At 56.8% G+C, this 15580-nt stretch overlaps 1 protein-coding gene across 2 annotated transcripts in view; it reads left to right on the top strand.

Moving 5' to 3' along the window:
* The window catches only part of LINGO1 (leucine rich repeat and Ig domain containing 1), a 75876-nt gene extending 64313 nt beyond the window's left edge, over positions 1 to 11563 (top strand). For both annotated transcript variants that reach the window (XM_047864457.1, XM_047864456.1), the window contains one exon: positions 8673 to 11563. In XM_047864457.1, the coding sequence (XP_047720413.1) occupies positions 8685 to 10529 (1845 nt within the window). In that variant the 5' untranslated portion in view covers positions 8673 to 8684 and the 3' untranslated portion in view covers positions 10530 to 11563. The remainder of the gene's footprint in view (positions 1 to 8672) is intronic.
* Positions 11564 to 15580: the final 4017 nt, after the last annotated feature.

The following is a 15580-nucleotide window of genomic DNA, read 5'->3' as shown; positions in this document are numbered from 1 at the left end:
CCCTTGATTCTGACTTCCTTCCGTGTACCAGGTTGGGGAAATGGGTTTTGGCAAGGGGTTGGACAAGACTCACCTGAGCAGAGAGGGCTTTGAGTAGTCAGTGGTGGTAGAAGAGCAAGCGGTTTTATTTATAAAACTGTCCATGTTATAAAAAAAAAAAATCACTGGGCCTCAGTTTGGATGTATTGGGGGTTGTTTTTAAATCTTTTCCCCTTCTTGAGGCAGAAATAACTCAAACCTTCACTTATCCCTGATCTAGCCCCATTGTAGTATCCTGTCTGGCATTACGTTGGGGAGAGATGCTGTAGTCAGGAGGCTGGGATTCTTCGTAGGCCTTAGCCCTGAGATGCTGTGGGACCTAGGACAAATCCCTCAAGTTCTTGGGCCAAATTCCCCTCACCTGTGTGCTGGTCTCTGGGGTTACCATGCCTATAGAGGCAGACAAGTTCAGTAACCTTGGGCAGGTGAACTAGTGGCTTGGAGGCTCAGTTTCCTCATCAGTGAAGTGGGGTTAATGGTTCCTCCCTCACAGGGTATGTGGTGAGGGTTGGCGGGGTCATTCCGCAAAGCACTCAGTATATGGGTTCGATATAAATGTCTCTTTCCTTCCCTCTCTTTGAATTCTCTGCCTCCAGCCTTGAGAGGGCGGTGTGAAGTCTGCTGTCCCCTTTTCTGAATAAGGAGTTTGGAGCCCTGAGATATAAAGCCGTTTGCCCACAATCATACCGCTCAGTAGGCCCTTGAACCTGAATCTGGGAAAGGCAGTATGCAAGCCTGGCCAGGACAGCCTTGGGTCCAACTGCCTCAGTCCTAATCCCAGCTCTGCCATCTGTTGCTGCGTAATTTGTGGCAAACTGCATCACCTCTCTGTGTCTCAGTTTTCTGATCTGTAAAATGGGGATAATAATGTCAGCCTAATAAGATTGCTGTGAAAATTGAACCAAGTTCACGTTTGAGTTCATATTATGCTAGCTGTTTGACCTTGAGCAAGTTATAGAACCTGTTTTTGCTTCTGGTTTTCCCATCTGCAAAATGGGGATAATAACATGGCCTACTTCAACAAGTTGTGGTGGCAGAAATGAATTATTTTTTTAGTTTATTTGAGAGAGAGAGAGAATATGAGAGAGGGAGGGAGAGAGAATCCCAAGCAGGCTTCACACTGCCAGCACAGAGCCCGACACGGGGCTTGATCTCACGAACTGCAAGATCGTGACCTGAGATGAAACCAAGAGTTAGACACTCAACCAGCTGAGCCATCCAGGCACCCTAAGAAATGAATTTTTATACGGCAAGTGCTTAGAATAATGCCTGGCACACAAGAGGCCCTCATTATCATTCTATGTATTAGGTCTCTGGCCTTCCAATGCCATACTGTTGCTCTCAGCAAGCTGCTCCCTGCCCTGGGCGGGCCTCTGAGGCTGTGAGCTCCTCCTCATTCAAGCTCAAGGCTGATGGCCCTCCCAGGTGGGGACTGGCTGGTTTCCAGGCTTCCAAAGCCTGAGACGGGCCAATCTGAGTTGTTCCCAAGGTAGAGGAGCCCTGAGGACTGGGGCAACCAGTATGCATGAGGGATCTGCTAGGCACCTCCCAAGGTGGCCTGGGTGGGGGATGGAGCCAGAGGCTTTCTGGGGCACCTCCTTGCCCCTTTGAGCCTATGTTGGTATCTTAGACTCAGAGAGGAGGTGTGAAGGGAGATGTAGGGGTACGGGACCTGGGTTTTCCTTGAGCGCCATCAGGTCACCACATGGGTGCTTGTCTACCCCTCCTCGATCCTGGGACAGCTCCAATCCAAGTAGGGGTGCTGTCCACTCAGGTGACCTCAGTACAGACAACTAAGAAGCTTCCTAGAACCAGTGGCTTCCTCCCACTTCCCCCAGGACAGCTCCTAGCTTCCGGGCTGGACTCTCACCTCAGAAGAAGTCTGTGAAGAGACAGGCAGCGCCCAGAGTGGTCCAGGGTCACCCAAGGTCATATGGCAGGGCAGGTGCACAGTGGGCCCTGATTGGAGCCCAGGCCTGGGACCCGTGAGCCCCATGCCCTTTGCTTACCCAGAGGAGGGCTCTTCTAGGCCTTGCCCCACCCCTGCTCCTCCCCACCAAGCTGGCCACTCCTGGCGGTCAGAGCCTATACATAGAAACCTTTAAACACTAAGATGCTTTGACAATTAAAATTCATAATTTATCCTAAAAACGGCCTGGAGCTGTGGGCTGGCCGGAAGGCTAGCAGCTCCTGAGATCAGCTGTGCTCCGGGGGAGTGGGCTGTGGGGTGGGCAGAGGCATCCCTCCCTCACATGCAGGGGGCAGGTGCTTGCCCAGGGCCACACACAGAGGCAGCTGGCCTAGCCAACAGACAGGCAGTCACCCCGTGCCCAGTCAGCACCCTCCAGCTCGGCTGCGGCTGAGAGGCCGGGTGAGCACCTTTGGGAGAGGCTTGGGTTTCCAAATGCGCCTAAGAGATGGGGCTGGTGGCACTGGGCAAGGGAGGATGTGGAGTGGTGGGAGGAGGGACAGCAGGCACACACACCCACACAGGCCACCCCCCTACACACACACACACACACACACACACACACACACACACACACACGCCCCAGGAGCCCAGCAACTCTGCCAAAACCAAGAGCAAGAGGAAAATAAAGAATTATACACGACAAAGGACATGACCTCAATTTTCTTCCAGGTTGATTTTTCTCTCCCTGTGGGGGGCAGCTGCAGGAGGAGGAGAAGGGAGAGGGAGAGGACAGGCCAAGGCGGGCAGACCAGCCCAGGAGGAGACAGACAGAGGCTGCCATGCTGCCCGCCCGCTGACCGCACAGACAGGATTTCTCCTGCCGGAGGCCAGCCTGGGCACCGGAACCTTCCTCTCTTAGGGTTCCCTGTCCACTCAAACTCCCTGTGCCAGGGGGCAGCCCTTGCCCAATTAGGCTGGCCAGGGACTGGGTTTCCCCCATTAGCTGCTCACACCTTAAACTATTATCAGCCATTCACACCTCAGCAGGGATTAGCCCTTGAAAGCTAGAATGGAGTGGCTTTAGAAGGAGCCGGGGAGGAACCATCTGGATTTGGGGTAGGAGAGAAGCAATTAGGAGTCCCTGGGTGCTTTCCACCCCTGCACACCTTTGCTAGCATATTCCCTCCCTCGAAAGTGCCTTCCCCCTGCTCCCTTCTTGGCCCGTGGAAATGTATTTGTGTTCAGCCTGAGCTCTCATGACACCTCCTCCTCCAGGAAAGCCCTAGGAGGGGCTGTTCTCAGGAGTTGTTTGACTGGCTCTCTCTGCCCCTTTGAAGATGGGTGAGGTTCTGTCAGCCCTGGCCCTGCCCTGGGGGTTCTCAATCTGGGGGACACAGAGGAGGCTGCAGAAGCTCCAACAGGGAGGAAGGGAGAGAGCGAACACAGCAGTGGCGGGCGCTCCTCAGACACCGGACACGGCAGAGATCAGAGGGGTTCCCAGGAGGGTGACCCCTTCTTGAGCTGGATTCTGAAAGCTGAATGCGAGAGCTCTGGGCACGTGGTGGACAGCCAGCCATTGCTAGGGGAGAAAGACCCCGACCTAGGGTGACTGTCGAGGGCTTTGTAGCCAAGCCTCATGCCACCCCCACCTCCACCCCTCCCCCAGCCACATGGCCACGGCTGCCTCTGAGCGATACTACACTTCCCACTAACACATGAAATGGATCCAGTGGCTCCATGTCCTGGAGCTGAAGGCAAAGAAGGGACCCCAGGCAGGCAGGGACTTGGGGACAGGGCAGGCCACGAGGAATCTGCCTCTGTTCTTTGGTCACCCTGCATGAGTGCCTTCACTTTTCTGAGCAATCCAACCCACCTCATGGGGTGGTGGTCAGGACAGGAGATGTAACGGGCCCAGAGCTTGGGACATGCAGCGTGTGCACAGGAGCTCAGGAAATGGGAGTCGAACCTGTGGGGCAAGCTCTCGCTCCGTGTTCCCCTGACCCGGGCCAACCTTCCCTGCCCACTGTCCCAGGTGCCCGTCTTTCCTCTGTGTTCTCTGACTCTCTCTTCTCCTCCCTGTCTTTCCTGCATGGCCCTCTGTGTGTCTTTTCTTCTCTATTGCTGTCACCTTTCCTCTCCTGCTCTTCCACGCATTTCTTGGTGGCAGAGCTGGATAGGGCCGTAGGCAGACGTTCTGATGCCCTCAGCCCCCTCAGGTCCGCAAAGTCCCTCGTCCCTCCTCACTCCCTCCTGCTGCAGACCCAGTCGTAGTAGGATGTCAGGACAGGAGGTGAGGGGGCATATGCCCACCTCATTTGCACGTGGGGCAACAGCCCACCGCGATTGCTCAGGTCACAAAGCCAGGCTGACACCCAGAGGCCCCGAGCCCCCAGCAATGGCAGCGGGCACCTCCATGCCAGGGACCTTGTGCCTGTGTGTTCTGGGGAGCCCTGCGCTCCCTGAAGAGTGCTGAGTGGAAGCACCATGAAATATTGATATCATAAACCTAAAATGACAAAACCTTCCATTCTGTGCTGCAGCCCACCCCAAATTAGGTGAGACTCTAGCACGGACAATGGCAGCAGGCACAGGAGAAGAAACTCAGTGTGTTCAACGTGCACAGTTGAAGAACAGGTTGGGTCTGGGGGGCAGGGCGCCTACCTGAGCTCTCTAAGGGCGCCCCCCCCCCAACCCTGGGGCCTTCCCCAGCACTGCCCTGACAGACCTGCCACTCCCTGCTCTGCCTGTGTGTCCAGAATTCCCGCTTCACACCAGGCAGCTCTCAGGCAGGCAAGCTGACCAGGGGGAACAGAGCTCTGCTGCCCCCTAACTTTGTGCCTAGGCCTGAGGGCAAATGAATTCCCTTCAGGAAGGCTGAGTTCTTACCTGTCAAATGGCTACAAAATAATCTCTTTTGAATGCTGCCTTAGGAGATGGAATGACCCTCACCCTCTCCCCAAGTCTACTCACGAGTGATCTGATGCGCCTTCTGTCCCCACCAGTCCCCTTTCCCATCCTGAGCCCCACTGGGGAGCCTTTCAGATAGATCCTTCCGGGCCCGGTGGAACTGCAGTTTGGGGCCTGAACCCCCACTCCTCCTCTAACCAGGTTTGAGAATGTTGACTTTCTAGCTGGTGAAAGTCATTTTCTGTTGTGGGCTCCCTCAGGGAGCCTGGAATCCAGCCCCTCACTGTACCGGGAGGAAATAGACCAGAGAGGGCAGGCCTTGCCCAAGGTCACACAGCAGAGTAGGAGTGGCCGAAGAACCACTTGGGGCCAGAGTGGGGAGCAACTGAGCCAGGCATATATGCCCCAGGATAGGAGTGAGAGTGTGACGGTGGAGGCAGCCCTTTGCAGAGCAGGTCTGACAGCCCAGCTTCTCTCACCACTCTGGGATCGGGAGGGCTCAGGCTGCCGTGGGGTCTGAACATTGTGCCCCGGGCACAGCTCTCCCTTTGCCTGCCCACCTGCCTGCTTTCGATGTTTATTCCCTTTGTATTTATTGGTCCAATTTTTAAACTCTTGCCCTTGTGGGAAGCCCTTCAGGGGGCAAGGATCCAAAATAAAACGCTGATTAAAATGCATAAAACACTTCTCTGCAATTACAGGAGTAACCAGCGGGATTCGCCCTGCCAGGAAGGCAGGAGCACACTGCCTACTCAGCAGTTCTGGTGACCCCCTCAGACACAGCCCTGTCAGCACCCCTCAATGACAGGGGCCCCCTGGGGGTGCCAGGCCAGGAGACTAGGCCCCGTGTGCTGTGCTCCTGCCGTGCCAGCTCGGACAGGCTTCTTAACCTCTCCAGGCCTCAGTTTCCCCACCTTTCAGGACAGCCACATGTAAAAGGTGAGGGATGAGGCAATTAGGAGGATGTACCCTTCTGAAGCTATCTTGGTCCCGGGGAGCATGGCCTGTCGTCTGCGGGTCTAACTGCCAGGCCGGAGTGTGGCAGCCACACCAAGCAATGCTTTTCCATCGACGTATGTGAACTCTCCACTCTGTCATTGCTCAGCGGGCCTGCTCACTCACAGGGCCTCAACCCCTGCACAGACTCTTGCATACATTCTTTCAGAGGGCAGCCCTGGGCGCTGCTCTGTGAGACAGAAGCACCCGTGACTGACCCAGGATTAAGCATACATCACGGGCGCGGCGCCAGGCGCTGAGGATCTGAGCGTATTTGCCTCTTTGTTCAGGTTCCCAGGAAGCTCTCACCTTTAGTCGTTATGCATGACTTCGTGGGATTCTTTCCTCACTGGCTGGCTTTATCTTTTTATCTTGTTGCATAATGTTTTCTGTCAGTTGTCTCAAGTTATTTTTAGAACAAGGTGTGCTCTACAGCAGTTACGTAACGTCACTACTAATAAGCGTAAGGTGCTTCAGTGTCATGGGAAAGAGATGATTTCTGACTGCATAGGTTCCGGATGGCTTCATGGAGGAGGCCACATTTGGAAAGGGAGGTCACAAAGGCTGCTAGGGCAGGAGGCTGGGAGAGTCCTCCAAAAGCAGATGGTTTAGAGCCAGGACAAGGTGGGGACACCTGGGTGGTTTCACGGAGCAGACTGGTGGCAGAGGAGTACGTGGGTAGGTTGAGGCAGGGTGGTGGTGGCTTTGGATGCTTTATTATCGTGCATGGGAGGGACTTATCAGCGTCTCAGGTGCCCTGTGCCATTTCTGTCCCCCCTGTCCGTCCTCAGACCCCTCTCCACTTCGCCCACCAGCCCAGCCCTGAGCTGGGCGCTAAAAGTCCTATTTACCTCTCCAGGTCCCCAGCCTCATACCCGCGCCGGCCCCAGCTGCCGGCACAATTACTTATTGATCGCCTGTCAGGATGTTTGCTTTTCTGGTGGGTGACTGGAGCATGTGTGACTGTGGAAAATGGCCTGGTGGGGGTGGGGTGGGGGAGGCTGAACCACAGGAGTCTGGAGAGAGGATGAGAGGGGCTGAGGGGAGGGGGGGTGGGCAAAGCCGCTGGGGATGACAAAACCTTGCAGATTCCATAACATGTCAGTAACACCCAGAGCCCTCTCCGGTTAATCAGTCACTTAGTCGATCAACAGCCAGGGAGCACTGTCAGTCCTGGGAGACTGCGGGAGCACCGGAAGTTGTGTGGCATGTCTCTCAGACTAGAGCTCTGGTCCCAGATCCACCCCCTTCTACAGGCTGGGTTTCCTTGGGCAGCCACAGGCTCTTTGAGCCCCCCCTTGCCTGAAGAGTTGAAGTGTGGGTGACAAGACCTGTGGCCTTGAATGCAGAGGCTCTGTACAGGTGTGTGTCGGGGTGAGGGTGTGCTGGGAGAGGTGGGAGAAGGGCCTGATCAGAGGCAGAGATGTGGGGCCCTCCCAGCCTGGGCGTCCCCTTCCTGTGGTGAGCCCCCCTTGGCACCATGTGTGTGGGGTGTGTGAACAGGGCAGAGGCCCAAGGGTGGCATGTGAGCAGTTGGGCTATTGTTTGGCCCCCAGAGACCACCTGGCCCAACCCCTGGGGTTTCAAGAAGTCCAGACTAGCCCTCCTAGCTCCCTGCTGACCTTGCTGTTCCATGGGGTGGAACAGAGGAGGGGAGGAGGAGGTGGCAGAGGCAGTCTGGGCACAGGTGGGAGCAAGTAGCCTCTCAACACAGCTGGGGGAGAGTCACGGGGGTGGAGGGGGCGGGGAGGCTCACTCCCGCACACCCCTTGCTTACTCCGCCTGCAGCCTGTACTCAAGCTGGGCCCCCTCCTGGCGCCACTACCCCTGTCACGGCCACCCAAGCCCGTCGTGTTCCTCAGGGCCCAGCTGTAACGAGTCTTGCGTCCTCAGTGCCACAGTGTGGACGGGCGCCTCCAGCTGCCGCTGCCGTCCTGGGCTATGGGAATCTGAATGCTCCCACCTCAGACTAGCAGCCTCACAGAACCCTGGCTCCAGGAGGAGTGTGATCGGAACCCCCAGAGACAGATGGGAGGCATCAGGGTAGAGTCCTGGGTTCTGGCGGGGGTGCCTTCCACTGATCCAGAAACCCCATTGGGAAGCAAATTAATGCACACTGACAGGTGCCACTGGGTTTGCTGATATCCCAGGACTCTTGGGCTGGGGGCTCAGCTGCAGTACTGGTGAGGAGGGCCCCGTGGTGTCTGTGCCTGAGGAAGTTCAGGCTAAAGGCTGAGAGGGTGGCCCCCAGCAGCCTCAGAAGCCCTGGCCTGACAGCCTGGGGACCAGACATGCTCCTCTGCAGGCTGTTTCCAGAGGCTTCAGCCTTTGGGCCCCTTTGATTCCCTCGGTGAGCCCCGAGGCCACTCAGCAGGTCCGGCTTTCTTCCTGATGTGCACCAGGGGAAGCTGAGGCTCGGGGCGTGGGGTGGGGTACGGGGTGTGTGCCCGGATCACATTGCCTGTAAAATGTAAACTGTAAAGGAGGTGGATGCCACCTGGGGTGCCGATGTCAGGCTCCTCTGAGGTGACCCTGTCCTTTCAGGGAACCCCCTCAATCCCAGGGGTGCTGGGAAATTCCTTGGGAGGGCTCTGGGCAGGATAGGGAGCAAGGAGGAGGCAGCACGGGGTGGCAGGAGGCTCTCCAGCTTGGGCATCGGGACCTCACTGTGGGGTTCCAGGAGCGACCTATACCACTGTGGACCCCCAGTTCTCCGTGTCGGGGACATTCTAACAGGGGCAGGAGGGCACAGACTGGGGTCCAGACAGACCCTTTCCTCTAACCGCCCCCTCTGTCCTGTGCTTGCTCCTGGCTGCAGGTGAGCGAGAGGATGCTGGCGGGGGGCGCGAGGAGCATGCCCAGCCCCCTCCTGGCCTGCTGGCAGCCCATCCTCCTGCTGGTGCTGGGCTCGGTGCTGTCAGGCTCCGCCACGGGCTGCCCACCCCGCTGCGAGTGCTCGGCCCAGGACCGCGCCGTGCTCTGCCACCGCAAGCGCTTCGTGGCGGTTCCGGAGGGCATCCCCACCGAGACCCGCCTGCTGGACCTGGGCAAGAATCGCATCAAAACGCTCAACCAGGACGAGTTCGCCAGCTTCCCACACCTGGAAGAGCTAGAGCTCAACGAGAACATCGTGAGTGCCGTGGAGCCCGGCGCCTTCAACAACCTCTTCAGCCTCCGGACGCTGGGGCTGCGCAGCAACCGCCTGAAGCTCATCCCCCTGGGCGTCTTCACCGGCCTCAGTAACCTGACCAAACTGGACATCAGCGAGAACAAGATCGTCATCCTGCTGGACTACATGTTCCAGGACCTGTACAACCTCAAGTCGCTGGAGGTCGGCGACAATGACCTCGTCTACATCTCCCACCGAGCCTTCAGCGGCCTCAACAGCCTGGAGCAGCTGACACTGGAGAAATGCAACCTAACCTCCATCCCCACCGAGGCGCTCTCCCACCTGCACAGTCTCATCGTCCTGAGGCTCCGGCACCTCAACATCAATGCCATCCGGGACTATTCCTTCAAGAGGTTGTACCGGCTCAAGGTCTTGGAGATCTCCCACTGGCCCTACTTGGACACCATGACACCCAACTGCCTCTATGGCCTCAACCTGACATCCCTGTCCATCACACACTGCAATCTGACCGCTGTGCCCTACCTGGCTGTGCGCCACCTGGTCTATCTCCGCTTCCTCAACCTCTCCTACAATCCCATCGGCACCATTGAGGGCTCCATGCTGCATGAGCTGCTACGGCTGCAGGAGATCCAGCTGGTGGGCGGGCAGCTGGCTGTGGTGGAGCCCTATGCCTTCCGCGGCCTCAACTACCTGCGTGTGCTAAACGTCTCGGGCAACCAGCTGACCACACTGGAGGAGTCAGCCTTCCACTCGGTGGGCAACCTGGAGACGCTCATCCTGGACTCCAACCCGCTGGCCTGCGACTGCCGGCTCCTGTGGGTGTTCCGGCGCCGCTGGCGGCTCAACTTCAACCGGCAGCAGCCCACCTGTGCCACACCCGAATTCGTCCAGGGCAAGGAGTTCAAGGACTTCCCGGACGTGCTCCTGCCCAACTACTTCACCTGCCGCCGGGCCCGCATCCGGGACCGCAAAGCCCAGCAGGTGTTTGTGGACGAGGGCCACACGGTGCAGTTTGTGTGCCGGGCAGATGGCGACCCGCCGCCCGCCATCCTCTGGCTCTCACCCCGCAAGCACCTGGTCTCGGCCAAGAGCAACGGGCGGCTCACAGTCTTCCCTGACGGCACGCTGGAGGTGCGCTACGCCCAGGTACAGGACAATGGCACGTATCTGTGCATCGCGGCCAACGCGGGCGGCAACGACTCCATGCCGGCCCACCTGCATGTGCGCAGCTACTCGCCCGACTGGCCGCATCAACCCAACAAGACCTTCGCTTTCATCTCCAACCAGCCGGGCGAGGGAGAGGCCAACAGCACCCGAGCCACCGTGCCTTTCCCCTTCGACATCAAGACCCTCATCATTGCCACCACCATGGGCTTCATCTCTTTCCTGGGCGTCGTCCTCTTCTGCCTGGTGCTGCTCTTTCTCTGGAGCCGGGGCAAAGGCAACACGAAGCACAACATCGAGATCGAGTACGTGCCCCGCAAGTCGGACGCAGGCATCAGCTCTGCCGACGCGCCCCGCAAGTTCAACATGAAGATGATATGAGGACGGGGCGGGGGAGGGGCAGGGACCCCCCGGGCTAGCCGGGCAGGGGAAGGGGCCTGGCCGCCATACGCTCGCTCCTCGATCCTTCCCGCCTCTCCCTGCCCCTCCACACACACTCTTTTTCTTCCTCCCAGCCCCATTCCCTGCTGCCCGCCCCACCCCCCCGCCGGCCCTCACCGCCTGCCCTCTTCCTAGCAGGACCTCAGCAGTCCAGGCCTGGGGACCCACCTGCACAGGGGCACTCGTTGACAGACTGGAGTCGGAAGCTGACAGACCGACATGCAGCACAGTCAATAATTCAATAAAAAAAGTTACGAACTTCCTCTGTAACTTGGGTTTCAATAATTATGGATTTTTATGAAAACTTGAAATAATAAAAAGAGAAAAAAAACACTATTTCCTATAGCTAGTCGGAATGCAAACTTATGACGTCCTGATTGCTCCAGGGCCCTCTTCCAACTCAGTTTCTTGTTTTTCTCTTCCTCCTCCTCCTCCTCCTTCTCTTCCTCCTTTCTCTTCTCTTCCCCTATGGGGAGGGATCACTCAGGAAAACAGGAAAGGAGGTTCGAGCCCCACCTTCCCGGGCGACCGACACGAGCAGGCAGCGGGGCAGGTGCGGGCCCAGCTCTGGGCTGGCTGTTTGCAGGGAGCAGGTGGAGGAGACAGGGCTGCCTGAAGGGGGTGGGGGCTGTCTGCCAAGCTGCCAGGAAGCACTACTGCCAGGGGTTGGGGGGCCTGGCTCGGGTGTGGCCGAGACTCTGGACAGAGGCTGGGGTCCTCCCAGAGGACAGCACAGTCAGTGGAGAGAGCCAGGGGCTGGAGGCGGGACCGAGGCCTAACTTCTGGTCCCAGCTCTGCTGCTGACTTTTGGTGTGGCTTCAAACAGGTCATTGACCCTCTCTGGGCCTCAGTCTCCACATCTGTACAAATGGAAACGTTACTCCCCGCCCTGCCTACCTCACAGGGCTGTTGTGAGGAATTGATGAGATGATGTATGTGAAACACTTTGTAACCTGTAAAGCGCTGTGCACATGTGTGGGTGACTGTTCTCATTATGGTCATTATTATCTCACTGTTGGGGATGGGGCTCCCGAAGGGATCTCCATGGGGTCAGGGTTGGGGGCACACCAGGGGAGGGCCGCTCCAGGGACTTTCAGAGGCTCCTCCCAGGACAGCGGTCCAGGCCACCACCAACCATACTCTGAGCCTAGTCTGGGCTCTGAAGAGTCATGGGTTTGGGGGTAGGATCCAGACACTCAAGCTGACCTAGAGGGTCAGAAGCGGCCCCGCCCATTCACACCAAACCCAGCCATTCCAGACTCGGCCCTGGAAGGGCATGTCCCGGATGACAGAAGTACAAAGAGCCAGCCAGGTCACCTTGTAACTTGCCCTGACACCGTGGGCCCTGGCTCGAGAAGCTGGGCCAACGACCCATGTGCTCATCCCCATCCCCGTCAGGCAGGGGGTGCCCACCAGGGTAGGGAGGCCTGGCTTCTCCCCTCCGAGTTTCCTCTTTCTCCTCAGGGATTACTCGGATTCAGCCCCACGGTGGGCCCAAGATGACCCTGCTCCCTGTTAGTCCTCAGGCTAGGGGAGAATCCAGTGATGCAGACTTAAGCTGAATGTGAAGGGGAAGCAGTGGGGAGGTCAGCACTTGACAACAAGACTTCAGAATGTAGCTCCTCCATCCGGGGCTCTTCCTGGGGCTCACACCCCCAACCCAAGTTGGCACGGACTAGGTAGCTGCATGCCTAGCACCTTCTAAACCAAACCTCTGGTGGGGTGGCCTGGTGAGCAGAGTCTGGCAGGGAGTTGGCACTCATTCATTCATTCATTCATGCACTCATTCATTCATTTATTTGATCCACAGATGTACCCGAAAGTCTGCTCTGCTCTTGGTTCCCAGCTGATGCAGCTTACAGCCAACAGCTGGGACAGACTGCCCCGATCCATCTCTCTCAGCAACAACCCCAGGACTGTCCCTGATTCTGGGTAAACCTCAAGCCCTTGGAACTATGGTTTTATCCCTTGGAAGAAACAGGAACATCTCTCTATAGGCTTCTGGAATGTTGGTATGGAAAGGTTGATGGTCCCTGCAGAGCAGCCTAGACTAGTGATTATAGACTCTGAGGTTTGAGGTCAGATCTGGGTTTGAGATCCTGTTCTAGCACTTACTAGCTGTTTGGGATTGTTACTTAACTCCTCCGAACCTCAGTCTGCTTATCTGTAACATAAAGATGATCTTACTACTTTTGGTTGTTAGGACGTTAAATGAAGGAGCATAGGTGTATTTGTTGATTGATGTGGTGCCGGGCACTCAGGGAGCCCTCTACCAGCGGTGGTGGTGATTACTATCAAGGCCAACTCTGGTACAGATGCAGAGACTGAGGACCAGAGAGGGTGGTAGCTTATTGAAAGCCACACAGCTTCTAGGTGACAGGACCAGGGCCTGGGAGTTCCAGAGTCCCAGAGCCATAGCCTTCTAAGCCTGGCTTGGGACTTAGAGCCAGGCCTGGAGACTCCCATCGGCAGGAGACCACAGGGGCACAGGAGCATGGAGGGGAGTCCTTGAGCAAGGGGGTGGCTTGTACACCACAAGAGGCCAATGGTATCACTTGAGGCCCCACGACCCTGAGAGGGCTGCTCACCTCCAGAGAGAGACCAGAGCACAGACTCTCCATAACCCCAGCTCTAGATACCTTGGTGGGCACTGTTCTCCCTCAGGAGCCAATGGGAGCCAATGGCTGACAGTGGGATTGTTACTTAACTCCTCTGGGATGCCTGGGGCTTCACAAGGTCTGGGAAGAGGGCCAATTTATTCTCGGCCACCATGAGGCAGCCAGACCTCTGAGGAAACCCAAGGACACAAGAAAATTGTGAGGTTGTTTTTGGATCGGGGAGAGAGTCATTTTGGGGGAATGTGAACGCCCAGGGCAGGCGGCTGGGTTGGCCTGAGCAAAGGCAGCCTGGGCTTTAGTACTACCCCTTCTTAGCTGTGGGACCTCCTTCTGTAGAAAAGAGGAATGGACTTGACTTTTAAGAGCCCTGGCCAGATTTAACGGGGGAATAGGCTGAAAAGTCAGGCTGAAGAGGTTACTTTCTCCATGGCCTGAGAGCCTCTGATGGGGAAAGAGGAGGAGCAGGTATCCTCAGCCCCAACTGTGTGTGAGGCACACCCACCGCTGGGAGCCTGAACCCAGAGGTGGTCTGGGCGGCCCATGTTGCACACAGTCCTAGTTAGGTCTGCCTCAGGCCCAATGGGGTTGTGGGGTCCAGATGTCCTGCCTGATAGGAGGCTGGCTGCTCTGCTCACCCCTCAGCCTGGGTCCAAGCTATTGGGGAAAAGGCAAGATAATCCTGAGAGTCCAGCCTGATTTCCAGGGGACCGAGACCAGAGGCAGCCTCCAGGCTTGCTCCTCCAGGAGACAGGGGTGCCTTGAAGAGAAGGGTGGTAGGACTGGGAGCCTACCTTGGGCAAGCGAGTGAATGTGGACAAAGACGGCACCCAGCTGGGTATTAGCAGCCAGCACCCGGATCACCACCACCTCTGCCCCACCTCTGCTTTACCCTTCACAAGCCCCTCTCTGGGGCTCAGAGAGGGGAAGTAACCCCCTCAGAGTCACAAAGCAGAGTGATGGCTGGGACGTGGGCTTTGGAGTTAGGCAGACCTCAGTTTAAATTCCATCTCAGATAGTAGCAGAGTCGCGCAGCGGAAGCGTGCTGGGCCCATAAATTCCATCTCAGGTGCGACAACTTTTTGGTGTGCAATAATCACCACCATTATTAGCATGGCATCCTTATGGACAAGCAGGGGAGTGGTAGTTGAACTCAGGAACCGAGAAAGGAAGGGACTGTATGGGGGACAGCGAAGGACAAAAGGAGCTGAAACTTCAAATGAGATCGGGGTAGAAGCCAAGCCCGGTGATGCCCTCCTAATTGCCCCTGAAGGCTCAGGGCTGTGTGGAAGGATAGAGGCAGACCTCAGGCCATCAGGGCGGTGTGCCCAGGACAGAGAGAGTGGCCGTGCCCTGGGGCCCTGGAGGACAAGGCCCCCACCTGCGTGCGTGTGCAGGGATGGAGGTCACAGGGAGCAGGGGAGAAGGGGTCAGAGAAGCAGTGTAGACCCTAGCGGGTATTAGGAGTCCTGGGGGGACTTGAACTTTGGGGGGCCTGAAGACAAAGTTCATGAGGTACAAGGATCAGGGGCAGCACAAACCATCTGGAGTTAAGTGATTTATTGGGGACCTCACAGAACTTGGTTCCATGTCTATCAGCTTTCCTGCTCCTCTCCCAATTTGATGTCCTCTGATAACACAGGGTTAAAAGTCACCTCCGCTCCCATTCCAAACCCCAACTCCAGCCTCCTTCAGAGTCTGACTTGCTAGGATCTCTGATCTCCTCATTCATATTCTCCAGAGAAAAAGTCTGATTAGCCACCTGCCAACCAATGGATTGACTGCCTCTAAATCAGGTGCTCGTCTCCTTGTCCAATCAGCTCAACCTGATCTAAGCCAAGTTTGGGTAAAGATGGTGCAGAAAGAGCTAAGAGACATATCAATTATTTATTCCTGCATGTCAATCACCCCAAAACTTAGTGGTTCAAAACGACAACCATTTATTTGCTCCAATTTGCAACCTGGGCAGGGCTTGGTAAGGACAGCTCATGTCAGTTCTGCATGGTGTTGATTAGGGAGACTTGCCTGGGGCCAAAAGATCCAAGGTGGCTTCTGGCCATGTCTGTCTCAGCTGGGGAGGTTGGAAGGGTTAGAGGCCAGCTTCTTTATTTCCACGTGGTCTTTCCAGCAGCCTAGCTGGACTTTTTTATGGTGGCTCAGCACTCCCAAGATGGCAAAATGGAAACCGCCAGGTCTCTTGAGGCCTACGCCAGGAATCAAGGCAAGTCACAGGTCTGCCTAGATTCAAGGGGAGGGAGGACAGACCCCAGCTCTTGGTGGGAAGAGCTGCAGAGTCACGTAACACTAAGGGCATGTAGGATGCAAGGGTTGTTGCAGCCACCCCTGGGGACCTCCACAGGGACCTCAGAGGTGCCT

This window comes from Prionailurus viverrinus, chromosome B3 (assembly GCF_022837055.1).
Source record: "Prionailurus viverrinus isolate Anna chromosome B3, UM_Priviv_1.0, whole genome shotgun sequence".
In the NCBI taxonomy this organism is placed as follows: Eukaryota; Metazoa; Chordata; class Mammalia; order Carnivora; family Felidae; genus Prionailurus; species Prionailurus viverrinus.
This window is presented reverse-complemented; position numbering and strand designations above follow the sequence as displayed.